Source organism: Coffea arabica, chromosome 8e, assembly GCF_036785885.1.
Source record: "Coffea arabica cultivar ET-39 chromosome 8e, Coffea Arabica ET-39 HiFi, whole genome shotgun sequence".
Classification (NCBI taxonomy): Eukaryota; Viridiplantae; Streptophyta; class Magnoliopsida; order Gentianales; family Rubiaceae; genus Coffea; species Coffea arabica.
This window is the reverse complement of record NC_092324.1, coordinates 3,664,980-3,681,810: the sequence shown is the minus strand read 5'-3', so window position 1 is coordinate 3,681,810 and position 16,831 is coordinate 3,664,980. Positions and strand designations below refer to the sequence as shown.

At 35.0% G+C, this 16,831-nt stretch overlaps 1 protein-coding gene across 6 annotated transcripts; it reads right to left on the bottom strand.

The window, feature by feature from the left end:
* Positions 1-1,547: 1,547 nt before the first annotated feature.
* On the bottom strand, positions 1,548-8,281 carry LOC113704338 (homeobox-leucine zipper protein HDG5). Of its 6 annotated transcripts, none has more exons than XM_027226183.2 (12): positions 8,048-8,281; positions 7,171-7,395; positions 6,819-6,988; positions 6,513-6,630; positions 5,656-5,844; positions 4,417-4,893; positions 3,943-4,044; positions 3,597-3,806; positions 3,172-3,340; positions 2,788-3,056; positions 2,569-2,664; positions 1,548-2,464 (listed from the first exon to the last, which is right to left on the bottom strand). In XM_027226183.2, exons 2-12 carry the CDS (start codon positions 7,312-7,314, stop codon positions 1,946-1,948), a joined length of 2,463 nt encoding a protein of 820 aa, XP_027081984.2. In that variant the 5' UTR covers positions 7,315-7,395; positions 8,048-8,281; the 3' UTR covers positions 1,548-1,945. The 6 variants fall into 6 exon arrangements, with proteins under 6 accessions (XP_027081984.2, XP_071918191.1, XP_027081981.2 ...); XM_072062090.1 differs by having other exon boundaries at positions 6,819-6,991; positions 8,036-8,280; XM_027226180.2 differs by having other exon boundaries at positions 6,819-6,991; positions 8,048-8,280.
* Between the last annotated feature and the right edge of the window lie 8,550 nt (positions 8,282-16,831).

Here is a 16,831-nt window from a genome sequence, read left to right as displayed (position 1 = left end):
GTGTATTATTTTCGTGGGATAGTATAATTTTCTTAAGTTTAATATGCGGTCAAACTGTCTCAAGTTTAAGAACATCACAAATATTTCTTGGCCTCGGATGAACATAACTAGCTGATCTTAAGAACTAGGAGTGGATGGACGTCAGAGGCTATTCAAGGATGAAATCAAGTTGATGGTAAAACTAGTATTTTTAATTATGTCTGAGTATCATGATCTACGTTTCGGGGAAAAATATTTAGCACAAATATTTTATGGTAAAACTAGTGAGGGATCACTAGTTATAATTTGGTTAGAGAAAAATACAATTTTGATACTCAAACTTTGACATACAAGCGTTTTTAATTCCCAACTTTTGAATAAAAATAAATCTGGTATCCAATCTTTCAATTTTTGAGCACATTTAGGGTGCGTTTGGTAAAATTGAAATCTTAAATCTGAATCTATTAAGTTATTCAATTGTTAAATATTAAATTAAATATAATTGAGTATATATCATATTCAGTGATAAGTGAATAACCTATCACTAATTTTCGAGAGCAAGTTTTGTCTAATAAATTCAATGTCATTTAATTAATTCAGATGTTCAATTTTTATGTGAACATATGAAGATCTGAATCCATTAAATTTAAGTACTGAATTAAATTATCAAACAGGTCCTTAGTACCCTTAACGTTTTTTTCCCAAATTACAACTGAAAAGAGTCATGTGATAGTCACATGTCTAACAACTATTGTATAAAAAAAAACAAAATATTCTTCTAACACTAAATACTAAGTTGAAGGACTAAATATCGTTTTTTGGGCATTTTTTTATACAATAGTTGGTGGACTAATTTTCTGGGATGAGTGGATGACTTAATTTTGTTAGCAACTATTTCTATTTCGAGATAATGTTGCTTTGGAATACATTACCCGTATTAAATGACAGCCTTGATGACGTGATGCATGCATTCTTCCACGACGCTGTACAGCATTAAATTGTAAACCCCATTTGTGTGTGTTTTTTGGCTGGACAAAAGGTACAAATCAGCTCACCTCAGGAGAACCCTTTTCATTTTAGCATGTTTCCTTATCCTTTTTCTGCTCCGTTCCACCCCCCCCCCCCCCCCTCTTTCCCAAAAAAAACCAGTTCTTCAAGTGTAAGAATGATTACCGCATAATTTTCTTTGGGTTAATGTATTTCCTTTCCAGCTAATAGATTGTCCCTGGAAAATATATATTGAAAGAAAACTCTAGTAAAGGCACCAAAGAAAAGCATAATTCTTCCCTTTAATGAGATAATTTCTACCGTTAACCACCTTAAAATTGAAAAAGAAAATGACAAGCCTCTAAAAGAAAATGGAATTGCTGTGATCTACAGATTAAAAGGTCTTTTCTACGTTTAACCTAGTTTGCCGCCAATTTGTGTATAAAGTTAATACAACTAATATTTCTCTTAACGTACTAATACTCCGTGTATATGTGCTGGAAAGAGACTATATTCTTGAAAGTATACTTCAAACCACTTCGAGGATATTAATACCACAAAACCAAAAAAAGACAAACAGATAAGAAAACGAGGGATCAAAACCATTACAAAACCAACATTCAACCATAAATTCTTAATAACATCCATGTCTATTGTACTCCATATTAAACAAGGCAAGAAGTCAATGCCCGAACCACTACCCTTGCTGGAAGGTGAAGCCACACCGCTGGACCGGAGATATGTATTTATCTTAGCTTCACCAGCCAGCAAGGATAAATGTTTGGTGCGCTCTTGACTTCCCTACACCATCCCTTTTCTTTTTTTCCTGTCTCTTATCACCTGATTGCAGGCAAAACTACCTTCTTAACACCCTCCCTAATTACATATAAACTGCCCCATCTCTTCCTAGCTATATACGCAAAAAATAATGATTTTGTTAAAATACTATAGAGGAAGAGATGAGGGCAGTTTAGGGTAATTAGGGAGTGGAGACCTGATCAGGTTGGACTGGTGGTGCAGGTGCCGATGGCTCGCCCAACGAGGCGATGATGATGTTGTCATTGTCATTCGAACTAGTAGTGCCAATGTTGCTTCCATGGTTGCCTAATGCAGCACTGATTTGCTGGACTGTGTTGCAGATGTGTTGGTTGATGGCGGTGACACTTGAAAGGTTGAGCTTTGCAGTTGGGATGGTGCTGGCTAGGACTTGGAGTCCCACAGTGAGCAAGCAACCGGAGAGATCAGCAGGCAAATTGTTTCCATTTTCAGAAGTCTGATCATTGTCCAGGCTGCTGCCGTCATGGCTGCTGCTGCCATTTTCAAGGGGGTGAATGACGAATCCCACTGGCAGGAGAGGGATGCATTCAGGGTCTTCACCGTTCATTGCTAGCTGAATTGAATCAACATCGACTGTGGTGTACACGATTAAACTTCCGGAATCATCGGTGCAGCTCTCTTGCAGCATCAGCTCCACCTTCTGGGATGAGTTGCTCGCCACCTGATTTTATTCATGATTCACCATTTGAAAACGATTATTAGTCCAATGCTCCAAAACTTGGATGAAATGAAACTGATCAGTTTGAAAAATACAGTAGAACTTGCATTAATACGAAGAAGAGAAACGCAATTTCCAGGATGAGAGCCATTGGCTATATGAGCCACTTCTTGCAATGCATTCCCATTGGAAAGCACATCAAGCTGTTGCAGATAAATCACAAAGCATACGAATCAGTTTCTAATTTATACTTTTCTGGCAGGAAAAACAAAGAAAGAATAAATTTTTTTTTTTGTAAAAGCTCTAGCTTATGTATTAATATAAACCTGAGATCTGCGTCGTTCATCCCTGAGGAGATCAAAGACTTGGTAGTGCGGATATGGCAACCAAGTGGTTGAGACAGCAGTGAGAATGAGGCCATTGGGTTCACCAGGTCCTGAGACTTTCCTGGTTGCAATTCTAACTGTGTCCTCAGCAGAATCAGAAAGGGCTGTCCATGATTGCCCACATGCATTGCTTATATTCATACAAAAAGTCCTTATCATCCTCTGCGATAGATACATCACATTTTTTCTTGCTTCTGGAGATGGTATCACTGTTGATTACTCGACAAATTAATCAGCCAAATCCCAAAAATAAAAAGAGTAAAACTAAATATAAAGAAAATAATAAGAAGAAAAAAATAGATATATACACACACATATATATACCTCCAAGATCAGAGATGTTTCGGGCCATTAGGCTAGCAATTCTTTCACACTGTCGTTGCAAAACAGATAGCCAACGTTTTGCTCCAAAAACATTGCCGCTGCTGACCAAATGGTTAATTGTTTGATTGAGAGGGGTTGAATCAATTTCCACGTGCTCCACCCAGGTAACCTTTGCATGTAAAACAAGGGGTTATTAGATAAGTATTACGTTGTAATATGGTTTGTACGAGTGACCTAGTCTTTTTAAGGTAAACACTAAAAACTGTTGACCTAGGACAGATCATATGCATGCACTTGGGTGCATAAAAGAATATGCTTTAACATCTTAGGTTATTAATCTAATCTAATCTAATTATTAGTACTTGACAAGATTAATTAAGGGACTTGGTTTTTAGTGGTTTAGTGTAATTTGAAGACGAAATTACCCTTGAATATCCATTGGGCATATCTTGGATGATACACCCAGAAGGCCTTCTCTTGTAGTAGGGAATTGTAGGGTAATTGTTGTTGAAATTGTCCAGGGGGAAGTCCACAATTGCCCAAGTTCCCTCCTCGGCATTCTGGTGGCAGTAACGCAAGAAATGAGACTCTCGGGTGGGCGCCAATGGAGATGGGACTTGCAGTTCAGCATACATCTGTAACACAAAAACCAAATTGCAATTAAACCGCAAAATAAGCCAAATTATGGAAGAGTTTTACGAGTTGTGAAGTCCTGCACACTTGAATTGCAAAATGATAAAGACAAATTTGTTTGGAGGATTAATTACTAACCAGCTGAAGAGAACCACTAGCTTGACCAGAAATCCCAGAGGTAACAACTTGAAGGGTTTTTGCTCTAGAGACAATTGATGGGAACAGTTCCATCCATTTGTTCTGAAATAACAAAAAATGCACACAAATAAAACATTAGCGGATGTCGGATAATTATTCTCAAACTATGGCAATTAGCAATCTAAGCGTAGCGTTATTATGCTATAATATGTAATCACGTGCAAAGCAAGTGCTATAAATTAAAAAAAAATCAAATCAAACATTAGCGGAAGTCGGATAATTATTCTCAAACTTTGGCAATTACTTAATCTAAGTGTACCATTATTAGGGAGGGCTTAGTAACGTGGGCTTAATGAGGACATTAAGGGCATGGAATCAGTTGCTTGCAATCAAAAAAACTGAGTGTACAATTATTAGGCTGTAATATGTAACTATGTGCAAAGCAAGTGCTACAAATTAGGTACGAAGACTTACAGCATCAAGAAATGCATCAACCAGAGTGATGCTATTCATAATAACAACCGCATTGTGGCGGGTGGCTTCGGTCCTGACTTGGGTTGGATTCTGCTTGAGGTCCACTCCCCACTGAAACAGCCTTCTGTACTCGTCCACGTTTAGCACTTCTTTTGAACCATCGCTGGTTCTTAGCCAAAGGGGTTCACAAGCTTGGCACATCTTCATGAGCTCCTCCACGGATGAAATAGCCAGCTCCATTGCAATGCTTTTCTCCTCGTCTAGAATCAGAACTCCGCCAGAAAAGTTGGGATTTTCTGGAATGAACGGCATAGATAGCATGCCTGGGCAGTCACCAATTGGCTCTTCAAACTTCCTTGGAAGCATGTTGATGTCCAAATCCAAGGAAGGAGCCAAAAGGGAACTTGTCCCGATTTCTGGGATTGCCCTCCCACCGTACTGCGAAAGTAAGGCGCAGACACGATCATACTGCATTAACTGAAACAGGGTTAGTGAATCTAATTTTGATAATAGTTCTTTTGATTTGTTTTACGTGAATTTGAACCAATTTGGTTTGGGACTTGCGAAAAACTGAATGATAACGTATAGCACAAAGTTTGCACAGAAGAAATAATTCAACAAGTAGAAAATAGTATGAAGCACAAATTCTGCACATAATTAAAAAGTTGTTTAACGAACGGTTCGTGCTTTATGAAATCAACGGCAAAACTAAATTAAACATTAGACTTAGAAAAAAAAAAATTTTTTGCAAAATAAAGAGTAGCCTATTGTTTTTTTAACAAAGTGTGCACAAAAGAAATAATTTAAGAAAAAATAGAATATAGAATATAACACAATTTCTGCACATAAAAAATTGTTTAACAAATATTTTGTACTTTATGAAATTAATGCAGAGCTAAATCCAACACAAGATTTAGAAACTTTTTTTTTTTTGCAAAATAAAGAGTAATCTATATTTTCTTTCGTCGTGGACAAGAAAAATGGAAGTGTTGAAAATGATAAGCTAATTGAACAAAATAAGACTACTAATATCCTAGTTCAATGTACTAGAGACTTTTGGTATTTACTATGAAAATTTTGACCAATCTACGAAAAATGGATAACCATAAAACTTTAGGCACGAAATTGAATGCAAATGGATAAAATCGAGACAGCATTCCTATCAATAAAACAAACACCAATTTGCCTCAAAGAAAACACCAATTTAAAGTGAAGTAAATAGAGAATTGAAAAGAATACCTCTTCCTTGAGCCTCGCATTTTCAAGACGAACAGCTTGCTCATCAAAGCCCATCTCGCCAAGCACCGCCGGACCACCACAATTGGGGCAAACGACGTTCCTAAGGGCAGCTTGCAACCTATAGTTCTCATTCTTCAAGCTCTCATTCTCAGCTCTAAGTATAGCATTATCTGCCCGGTCTTGTTGTGCCTACAAAAAATAATACCACATTTAATCCTTATTAAGTACGTACCACATTAAAGTAACAGGAGATACATTAAAGTCCTAGCTTAGACGTACAATAATCCTAAAGAAATTATCCTATGATAATCATTAAATCAAATGATCATAAAATGGGATCCGTACATACGCATCCCATTAACCCTATACAGCATGCAATAAATTCCCTGTTTGTTTTGGGATCCTTATGTCTTAGTAGGTGGGGGTTGACTGCACAATTGCATGCACACCCCACTCACCTTGCACACCCCACTAGTGTATATTAATGGAATTGCAGACCATGAAAGCAACCGGAAGTAAATGTCATGCCTCCCTCTTCCACCCTTTCCCTTCCCCCTAGTTAGAACTTTTCAACCTTCCGCGTGGTTATCTGTCACGATTTCTTACCCTTTAGCTTAGGGCCATCAAAACAATTCTTGGCTACTGTAGGTAAAAAAAATATAGTATGTCTTGGAAATCGTGTTAGATTGTGCGAGTGTTTCTTTCACAGCTGGAAAACCCACGGTTTTGAGCTAGGGTTTTACGATTCATTTCGATTTTCAACCTCTGTGGATGGTGAAAGTGAAAATTGAGAGGAAACCCCACCAAGAAATTAATACGAGTAATTAATGATGTAGGTAAACGCTAGATATCTATACCTTCATCTGGGTTCGACGGTTTTGGAACCAGAACTTGACCTGACGCGGTTTCAGGCCTAAATCTTGGCTAAGTTTCAGCCTTTGCTTGTCGTCTGGATGTGGGCACTCCTTAAACAACCTGTATAATTCGAAGCATTAACATGCATGTATTAGTGATGAAACTGATCGATAAGTTTAAGGAAAACAAAGGGGGAAAAACATGAATCCTTAACCATTTTCTTGATTAAGGTGAAAAAGGGCTTGACAGAAAAGGGGAAATGTGATCATAAGGAAGAAAACCAAAAAAAAAAAAAAAAAAAATCATACGCCTCCATTTCTTGGATCTGGCGAGCAGTATGCCTATGGTAGCGTTTTTTCTTTGTGGGCTGCTGTTGTTCGGCTTCTTGCTCGTTCCCGGATACTCCTCCTTCGACATGTTCACTTCCAGAACCACTTTCCAAGATCTCCTCCTTGCTTCTTGACATCCCGTTTTCCTCCTTCTAAAAGCAAGGTTATTTAAAAAAATTTTAAAAAAAAAAATTGGTTTAGCCATTTTATTACAAAAAAAAAAATCATGATCAAGAAAAGAAAATTGAATCACGTAAAATATCAAAAGCGAGTGAAATAGGAATGGCATTTCCAATAAGGAAAAAAAGCTGGCATTTGAAAGAGGGCTCACGGGAATAAGGGCTGGAGGGAAAATGTTGAAAGGGAGGTTAGTCATGAAGCTGAAGCTAGGGTTCTGGATGGAGGAGGGATAATAGGAATCTGAAGGAACACCATTCCCTCCCATGGATGACAGAATCTGGCAATCTCCAAACATCTTCGCTTGAAACCTTTTCAAAAAGAAAATTCTGCGGTGGAGATTATCAGCGATTGTCTCCTTTCCTCCTCCTTAGCTACACTGAAAACGAACAAAGAAAAAAAGTTCAAAACAAAATTTACCATTACAAGATAAGCAAAAGGGGGCAAACAAAAAAGAAAAAAAACCCCAACAAGGGATGCCTTCGAAAATGGTAACAAAACCAAGCCCCTTACCAAAAAGGACGGACTATCACAATCACACCACTGCTGAAAACACTGTTGATAGGGATTTAAAAGGAAAAATTAAAAGGGAAGGATGGAAGGAAAAGAAACCACAAGGAAAACAAGGCAAAAGGGACTTGGCGAAAACAACGAGGAGAAGGTAGGATGAGGACTGAGGAAGACTGGTTAGTCTACTGAACGGCAAGGATCAGTTAAATAAGCGTCACAAGGAAGAAGAAGACAGAAAAGGGTAAAGATTTCAGGGGAAGTGAGGTCATTAAAATCAGTTATACATAAAACATTTGAAAGTTAATGTTTTTCAACCAAATTCACACCTCGAGAGAAAGAAAGAAAGAGAGAAAATCTCAAACATCTTCATATACTTATCTACCTAGTCATCAGTCCTGTAGACCATCCTCTTCCCTTTCACAAAAAATAAGAAAGATGCAATACCAAAGTATTTAATGAGAAATCTTAAACATGTTAGCCAAGAAAAAACGAGTGAAATTTATTACTACCAATATATATACCTCCCTCCACTATCTACTCTCTAGTGTGTCGGTGTGATTTAACTTCTCCCCTTTTCTTCTTCAGCTACCTTTGTTATTTTCTTCAACCACTCTGGCTTCTTCTTCTTCCTCTCTTGGTCTTTTTCTCTCACTTTTTAGTTGGGATTCTAAGAATCCTGATTCTCTTCTTTCCCAATTTTTCTCTCTCTTTTGTAGTAAGTGGGATTTACAGGACGAGTGAGGGGTGGTAAATGCGGGGCTTTAACTACGGTGGCTAGAAAGAAAAACCGCCGGTTGATCAGTCGGCTAATGTGTAGACGTGGAGCGATATTATTGGACAAATATCCGTTTCGCTGAGTGAGCTCCCATGGAAGTCAAACCTTTCTTTCTTCAATTGAAACGCTTGGTCAGGATTAAGCGCGCGTGGCGCTAGTTTCCTTTTGATAATTTGTTTGCATGGGGATGTAAGAAATTAGGGCGATATTTGTCTTCCCCATTTTCTTTTCCATTTTCAAATGAAGTGATTGGCATATAAGGAGCAATTAGTAAGTAAAAATCAAGGAGAATTAGTAATCACCAATGGATAAAGAAATTAATAATCACTATATGTGATTAAGTGTATAAGTTTTGATCAAGAAGTAATTAGACTTTAAAATTGAAGAACTGAAAATTGCAGAAGCTAGTATTAGTAGTTCAAAGAATACGAACCACTTTGCCTTAGCATCTAACAATGAATAATTGGATACTAGAGAGAGATCATCATTCCAAAGTAAATTCAGGTTTTTAACTCTACAAGAGGCCTAGGAACTCAACCAAAAAAAAAAAAAATTAAAACCACAAGTCCTAATATGAGATTTGCTTTTCCAATTAATTCCCTAAAAACGGTGATCTTGTAATTTGATTATCTCAAATTTATATTTTTCATATGACATTTTCAAATGTTGGATATGTGGAATTAATCACTTGAATTAAAGAATACTCAAGGCATATGACATTTGCCCTCTCATCTTCAACGAATAAGACTTAAGTTTTCTATACAGCGGATCCATTAGTCGACTTAGAAGAAAATTCAAGGCAATGGTGCTTGATGCTTACTTTTTCAACTAAAACAGTAAGCGACTCTAATGAAAGCAACTTTGTCAATGTTCTTGAACCCTCAGCAGTCAACCTTTGGTTGACTGACCGATTCACATGTCTTACTATTTCTCTAGTACAGGTTATTTAATTGGCATCACATCAGAATTAGTATATTTTCCCAAAGAATAGAAAATACCAAGATCCATGAAGGGGCAGGATTTGAGAAGATGAGAAAACAAGTTGAGACATCAACCAAGGAATGAATGTCCTCTAAGCTTCAAAATAAAGGAAAGAATGTCCTCGCTTTCCAAAAGATATATGCATACATAACCCTGTATTAAAGAAATATAAGGTAGATATTTCACTTTAAATGGCAATGACAAAAGCAGGTGTATGCTTATACTAGACTAGTACTAGTGTGTTTGGACAGCCAATTATTTGGTCAAATATATTTGCTGACATCACCATTACAAATTTCAATATACCTTTTTATCTTCCCAATTACTTTTTTATCTCACATACATCACATCACAAAAAGTGCTACAGTAAAAATATTTCAAATAACTTACAATCCAAACACACTTACAATAACTATGGAAAGATGACCTATGCAATTGACTACAAACAATTGAAGTATGGGGTAAAACCTGTCTTTCAAAAATAAATTGTGAGAGGCTATGTAATAAAAAAAAAAAAAAAAAGGAGTTAAGACCAACTTCCACAATGAGAAATAGTAGAATAAAGAATTGCAATGTGCGTATTCTTTGATTGAACATTATTTTTTCTGATTAAATTATTCTTCATTGGTAACTGCAAATGATAATTTTTTTCAAATATGATAAATCAATTTGTTATAAACACGATAAACTAACATGCAGGTCCAATATTAGTGTCAATTATTTTATCAAACATAGTTTAATTTGAGGACGCAAATAATAGCAAAGTAGAGAGCATCCTGCACGGAATTCGACCAGATTTCACTCGGAAAAATCTCGCAAAGAACTCTTGTGATGGAGATTTCCTATTGCCAAGAAATTAAAAGGCAGTACTTACCCAGAAAAATAAATAAGTTGTATGATGTGAAGATCTGGTTATAATTTGTAGTTTGTTAGAGAAATAGGCATGTCATTTCTGTAGTTTCTACACAATATTCAACGCTATACTTAACTCTAGTCAAGAAATATGTATATCATTTGCGTAGGTTCTACACAATATTCAACTTAACTCTACTCAAGAAATAGGTATATCCTTTACATGGGTTCTACACAATATTCAACGTTAAACTTAACTCCATTATCAGATAGACGTGTGATTGCGTACTTTGTAATTAATTAGTCGAATACATGCACTCAATGCAGGAGATCATGTGCCATAATAACGTTTCGCTAGAGGTAGTTTAAATAGAACAAGGGAAAATATGACAAGGGTCTTTGTAGTTTTAGGTTAAAAAGGGCTATACCATAAACAGAGTTTACTCTAGGCTGACCTTTTGATGTGTTTGAAGTTATCGTAATGAACCTATAAGGCTGAATAAAACTCGAAACATATCAATGCAGGTTTTACGTTGAATGAATGTTCACTAATATGGGTACGTACATGTGATATAAATTTCACTCAGACTTTGTTCACTAGTAAGGGTACATGTGATATAAATTTCACAAAGAATTTGGCAATAAATGAATCCTCATCTGTGCCTCCCGTTATGAATAGTCATCAAAAGCTGCATGCTTATGAAAACCAAATTAAATTGATCTCAAAGATAAGAAACCACAAAGGAGTTCTTTAGTGTTCTAATTCATTCATGAGCTAGCTAGGAACAGGTGCGCGAAAGTTTCCACGGGTATATGACATTGAGAACAAGCACAATACGCTGAAAAGTAGAAGGATTCTATAACTTCTAGCAAGAAGTATACGTTTTTCAACATGCTTTTCAACAAGAAAGATTCTATAATTTCGGAGTGCTTTTGTGATACGTTTTTCAACATGCACAAAGTCGTATTGGATACTTCCATTGAGTCAATATTTATTACTCGTGCGTAAACTGGGGATAGCTATGTATCATGGTGAATCAAAGAAGCATCTCTATCTTAGGTCATAACAAGTGTATCTTTTATGAAAACACAAAAACGGTACCACGATAACTCTCACAATATATATGATGTAAAAAAGCTAATGCTTGAATTTCAACAAACCATCCATAAATTGGGTAGAAAAGTAATGCAAGCAAGTTGACCACAAGAAAAGATCGAAGATCTCTCTCTCGACTAGGTCATGGGTTCAAATTTTGGAACGTACAAGTAAAAAAAATCTGAAGGGTGTGTTAGTGCACCCATTTGGTCTAAATCGATATTTTCATCTAGTTCTTATGTAACTTAATTGGGTTTTCCTACCCTTTTAGAGTAGGACATAATATAGGTATTGTTAGTTGTAGTATAAAAGCAATAATGTTTGTATAGCCATTATTTGTAAATATTATTTTATTTGTATTATAAATATATTTTTTAATTATTTATTTTTATCTTCTCAACTATTTTTTCATTTTACATATATTACATCACAAAAAGTGCAATAGTATTATGCTCAATATTTTTTCCCAAATAATCTCCCATCACATGAATTTTGTCAAAAATCTATTTTCCTAAACAATCTTAAAGGAATCAATAAACATCGATGTGCGCTTAAAAAATGGAAAAAAGAATTAAATGGCAAATTAGTACTGACTTATGATTTTTTTTTTACTAGTATAAAGCTTTCCCTCCACGTTTCTTGATAGCAGTACAATAAAAATAAAAATAAAAATAAAAATAAAAAACCAGCAAGATGGTAGTACACGAGCACTATAAGCGAGAGTATTAAAAAAAAAAAAGAGTAGGGATTTTGCCAATTTTAACTCTTAACATGTTCCGACGAAAGATGAATAAATAAATAAAATGTTGAGCACGTTAATCACACGCACCAGTAAAAAGCATGTAGGGTGGAAAAATCAGATGATCAGGTGGCAAGAGGATCTGAGCCGTTGATCACACTTCCATGGACCCCTAAGGATACAAACAGTACGGCTTCCCACGATGCTGGCGCAACACTGAAAGCAACGCAAAGGAAAGCAAAATAAGGTGACCACAATGGGTTTGACATTTTGACTTTTGGTTTTCTTCTCTTGAGTTCTCTCAAACCCAAATCAGTCCAAAGGTGTCAATTTCAAATTTCAATGCAGACCTCTCCGCTTCCATCGGTTAATCTCCCTTAATTATCGGATTTATTTCGGAGAAATTTGTTTCCGCCTATTTAGTTTCTAGAAATTGTGTGGCTTGTGAAAAGGGTTTGTCGATATCTCTACAAAGGGCCTTTGCCCCTCTATAGGACCCAAAAAAGAGAAAAAAAAAAAAGAAAAGGATATGTTTATTAGGAACTCGAAAGGGGCTTTTATTATGGTTATTAAAAGTGCATTTGATAAAATTGAAATTTGAAATCTAAAATTTAAAATCTAAATCTCTTAACTTATTGAATTGTTAAATATTGAAATTTTAACACTTGAGCATATTTTGCATTAAACAATAAGTGAATAGCTTATTAATTTTTTTGAGTAAGTTTTGACTAGGCAATTTTGAACCACTAAATTAATTAAGATATTCTATTTTTGTTTATTAATACATCTAAGCATATTAAGTTTGAATCCATTAAGTTTAACAATTGAATTGAATATTAAAGAAGGCCTAGTGTTAATTCTTTTGAAAATAATAAGATTCAACCGAGAAAGTATCTAATTAAGTGTAAGCTAAGTTTACTGATGATAGTTTGCTGGGTGGGTATTCATTAATAATATGATCAATCCTGTATACACTATCAATATATATACTAACACCCTTGAGTGCAAGTCACTTAATATTAATTTGAATTTAAGCTTTATTTTTTGTATATGTGACATATACTGAACGATAATAGTATATACGCTGTCCGTGTACAATATTAACCCTTAATAATGTAAATAATAATCACAAATGTGCAAAACAGTAAACATGTCCTGGTATAATTAGTAAATAAGGTTAGTTTCTTTTTTTTAATTTAGGGCTTGTTAAAACTACTTTTGCATAGACTACAAATTTCAACTTTTTCACTACTAAAAAACTGAATAGGTGCAAAACTAAAAGACAGCATCAAAAGTTGATAATTCAAAATTAGAATTTGAAGTTAGGTGAAATAAGTAAACGGGATCGCCTGTTACTGTTTCTCTTCTCTATTTTTTGTAAGCTTCATTTCTATCGGTGCATGTTCAACTTCCAAAGTATAGGGTGTGGTCTCAAGTGTAAACAGCACCATCCAAGTATACACTAGCATCTCTCTACATCATGACATAGAACACCAAGAGTTGGATCAATGGTTGAAAACTCCTCTTGCTAAAGCAGACTGCTAAGATCGGTGGCGAAGTCACATGTACTAGGGTTACAAACAAATCGAGCCGCCAGCCATGTGTACATGTGACTTGGCAAGATTGAGCTGTCCAAATCGAACTCGAGTTCGAGTTCGGGGTCAAAATATTAAATTCGCTAGCTAGCGAGTCAACTCGCAAGCTTGAATATATATATATATTTAATAATAAAATTACGTATATATCTCTAATATTTTATTATTTATTAAGAAAAAATATTTTATTATTTTTTTAAAAATAAATTTTTTTATTTTTTCGAGATCGAGTTTGAGTTTTAAATTGATAGCTTGTCGAGTTTTAAATTGGCATCTCATTAAGTTCGAGTTTGATAAAACTAAATCAAGACTCGAATCGAGTAAGCCAAAACTCGACTCGACTTGGATCGTTTACAACCCTACATGTACACGAAAGTGGAAAAAATTGTTTCCCCTCAAGTTTTATGAAATTGTAAAATAGGCTTGACATTTTGTAGAATTTTCATTTTTGCACCTCATTTGCACCCTTTCAATTTTATGAAACTAGCTATTTGCCCTCTCCATCCTTATAATTTGGTAAAGTTCCTTATGTTACACCCTTTACAAAAGTTTGAATATTTATTTATATCTCCTCCTTCAAATTTCAAAAATTTTCTCTTTATATCAAAATGCTACAAAAATTCACTTTATAGAAAAAAAAAATTCAACCTTCTTTGGTTTAAACACAACTATGATATTAATTGTAAGTCTCTTAAGTCCCAATGAGTGATAAAATAACGCTAGCTGTACCTCATTGTAGCTAATGGAGTATATTGGGTATTGGTATTAGTGGTGATAACTTAGACTATTTTGTATTGAAAAGGTAGCAACATGGAATTGGAGTTTAGCGATATTGATGAATACAATGTTGCTAGATGTCAAGTAAAATTTGATGTTAATATAAGATTGTACGTAAGCTTTTAGGTATTTGATGTTGCATTTTTAGTTGATTCAATTATTTGTACCGATAGTTTTTTGGATAAAAAAGGGACTTTGGGGCAAAGCTAAGAGTTTATTTAGCAATAATTTGGCTGTGGTGAATTATAATCCAAGGGCATTCTAGGATTTTTGAGAAAAAGCATAGCTTTTTGGGCCTACAATGTTACTTAAACAATGAAAATAGGGGTGGTATGTGTAATTTTTAGAACTTGAGAGGAGCTTCTTGCAATTATCAAAAACCTCAGGGGAGGTATGTGAAATTATCCGATTAAAACGATTTCAATTCGTAAGTGGCAAGGACGGCATTCGGGACGCCATGTAAGCAATAAGGCCCATCATCTCCATGCTTGAGCACAATGTCCCCATAAGCAGCCTTAATTTCCCTTTCTGAGCTTTCCATGCTCTTCAAAGGATCTCCCACCTGCTCCTTTGAAGTCCATGTCGGCAATAGCAGATTCATTTCTTGATTTCAGTAAACGATTCAGACAAGCTCAAACTTGTCCTTTTCATGTATGGCCCTCTTGTTCAACAACAAAAAAATTATCAAGAAACCATAATTACAAACTGTTTTAGATCATGTTTTGTGCGGGGATAGATGGGCATTTAATTGTACCACTGGCCAGGATTTAGACTTTTGGAGAGGGGTTAAGATATGTAAAAGAATTGTATCTAACGAAAATTTCAGTCACTTAATAAAAAGTTTATTACAAAGCCAAGCATATAAAAAACAAGACGAACTTCTATTTTATGAGTTCAATTAACAGTGCTCCGAGAACATGTTAAGAGAGGTCTAAAGTGTAAATTTTTTGTAAACGTGAAAGGAGTTTAGGAAAGAGGACAATAAGTGTTAATGTGTGCAATGACATAGTAAGTTATGTGTAATATAAGTATATTAATGAGTGTCCACTAGGAACTCCATAGAAAAATTCTTATGTTATATGGGTTTAACAATGCATCAAATATTAATTCTTTTGGCAAAAATGAAATTAAGTTGGATAAGTTATGTGTAATTTAGATGTACTAAAAAGTGTCTCTGGAGCACCTGTTAAAAAAAAATCATGTTATATACAAGTCTAAGAAGTAGTTTTGGGGTAAAATCTTAAACCGTAAGAAGTCCTTTACTGTAAATACATATTACATTAAAGAAATTTGAAGTTCTTGGGGACTAGGTGCCCCTCCCAAGCCCCAGTAGTTCCGGCAGAGAAATGTACCGCGCAAATATTTTCTTTTTGATGCCACGGCAGAGGAGAACAAGGACAATGTGGCAGCCCAGGGAGAGTTTTGCAACAGAGTTGGGTGTCCATAGTGAAGAGACCATTTCTGGGTGGCTTCGTGAAATCAAGGTCGGTTGGATTAAGGGTTTAAGGTTTAGACTTCAGAGAGTTTATGAACTGGGTTGGAGGTCTGGCAGGCTGATCTTGGGATGATGATCTCGGAGAGTGAAGACGTGGGCTGTTAAAATTATTGTCTGAGACTGTGATTGAACAGTTATATTTGCTTCAATTAAAGTTGGATTTAGGTAAAATATGTGAGTTGCCAATTTTGTTCTTATAATATTGAGTGTGTGCATTATCAGTGACTTATTCTGGCCAAAATATTATTGGAAAGGTGACTAGAGAACAAAAAATTAATATTTTTGTATCTCAGCTCATGGAGAGACACATAGAAGCAATATTTCCAAAATCTGATATGTCTATGCAAAGGGATGATTATTTTTTTTGTGTGTCTATGTGTGTGTGTGTCAATAATCTTATAAAACAAACAAGATACTAAGCATAAATTAATTGGATAAGAAAATTACCATTTTGTCGAACAAAATATTGGATAATCTATCTTATAAAACCTCGTTTTTATTTTCCTACCAAGAAAAAATGTAAAGCTGAAAAATGAGAGAAAACCAGGACTCTAGATTGCTATTTTGTTGAAATGCTCATCATGAATCCTCTACATTAAGATGTGATTTATAGACCCCCAATCCATACGTTAATACTAGCACACCTAGTGTGCACATATACAATGGCAAAGCAAGGATCGTATGATTAAGGAATAAGGAGTCAATAATCACTTAGGTTAACCAAATATAACCTAGGTTTTAATTATTGGTATACAGCATAATATTAGTAAAAGATACAATTATGTAATATGTTTGGTTTCAATTTTTTGGGATACTTGACTATTCAAGTAGTAATTTTTACTTTTTGAAAAGATAATGAATAATATTTGCATTTTTATACAAAGCATGGAGAACACAAATGTGAGATAAATCAAAATTTTAAACATTTATAACACTACTAGGATTTGTACAACTCTTATTAAGGATCCAACTACTTTCTTCGTTTTTTGTTTCTT

Excerpts from the sequence above, each read along its gene's own strand:
- LOC113704338 (XM_072062090.1), bottom strand. The coding sequence starts at position 7,314 with ATGTTTGGAGATTGCCAGATTCTGTCATCCATGGGAGGGAATGGTGTT. Across the intron at positions 4,045-4,416 it reads TTGATGCATTTCTTGATGCT|AACAAATGGATGGAACTGTT; the intron begins GTAAGTCTTCGT and ends TTGTTATTTCAG. Across the intron at positions 2,665-2,787 it reads ATGAACGACGCAGATCTCAG|CTTGATGTGCTTTCCAATGG; the intron begins GTTTATATTAAT and ends TATCTGCAACAG.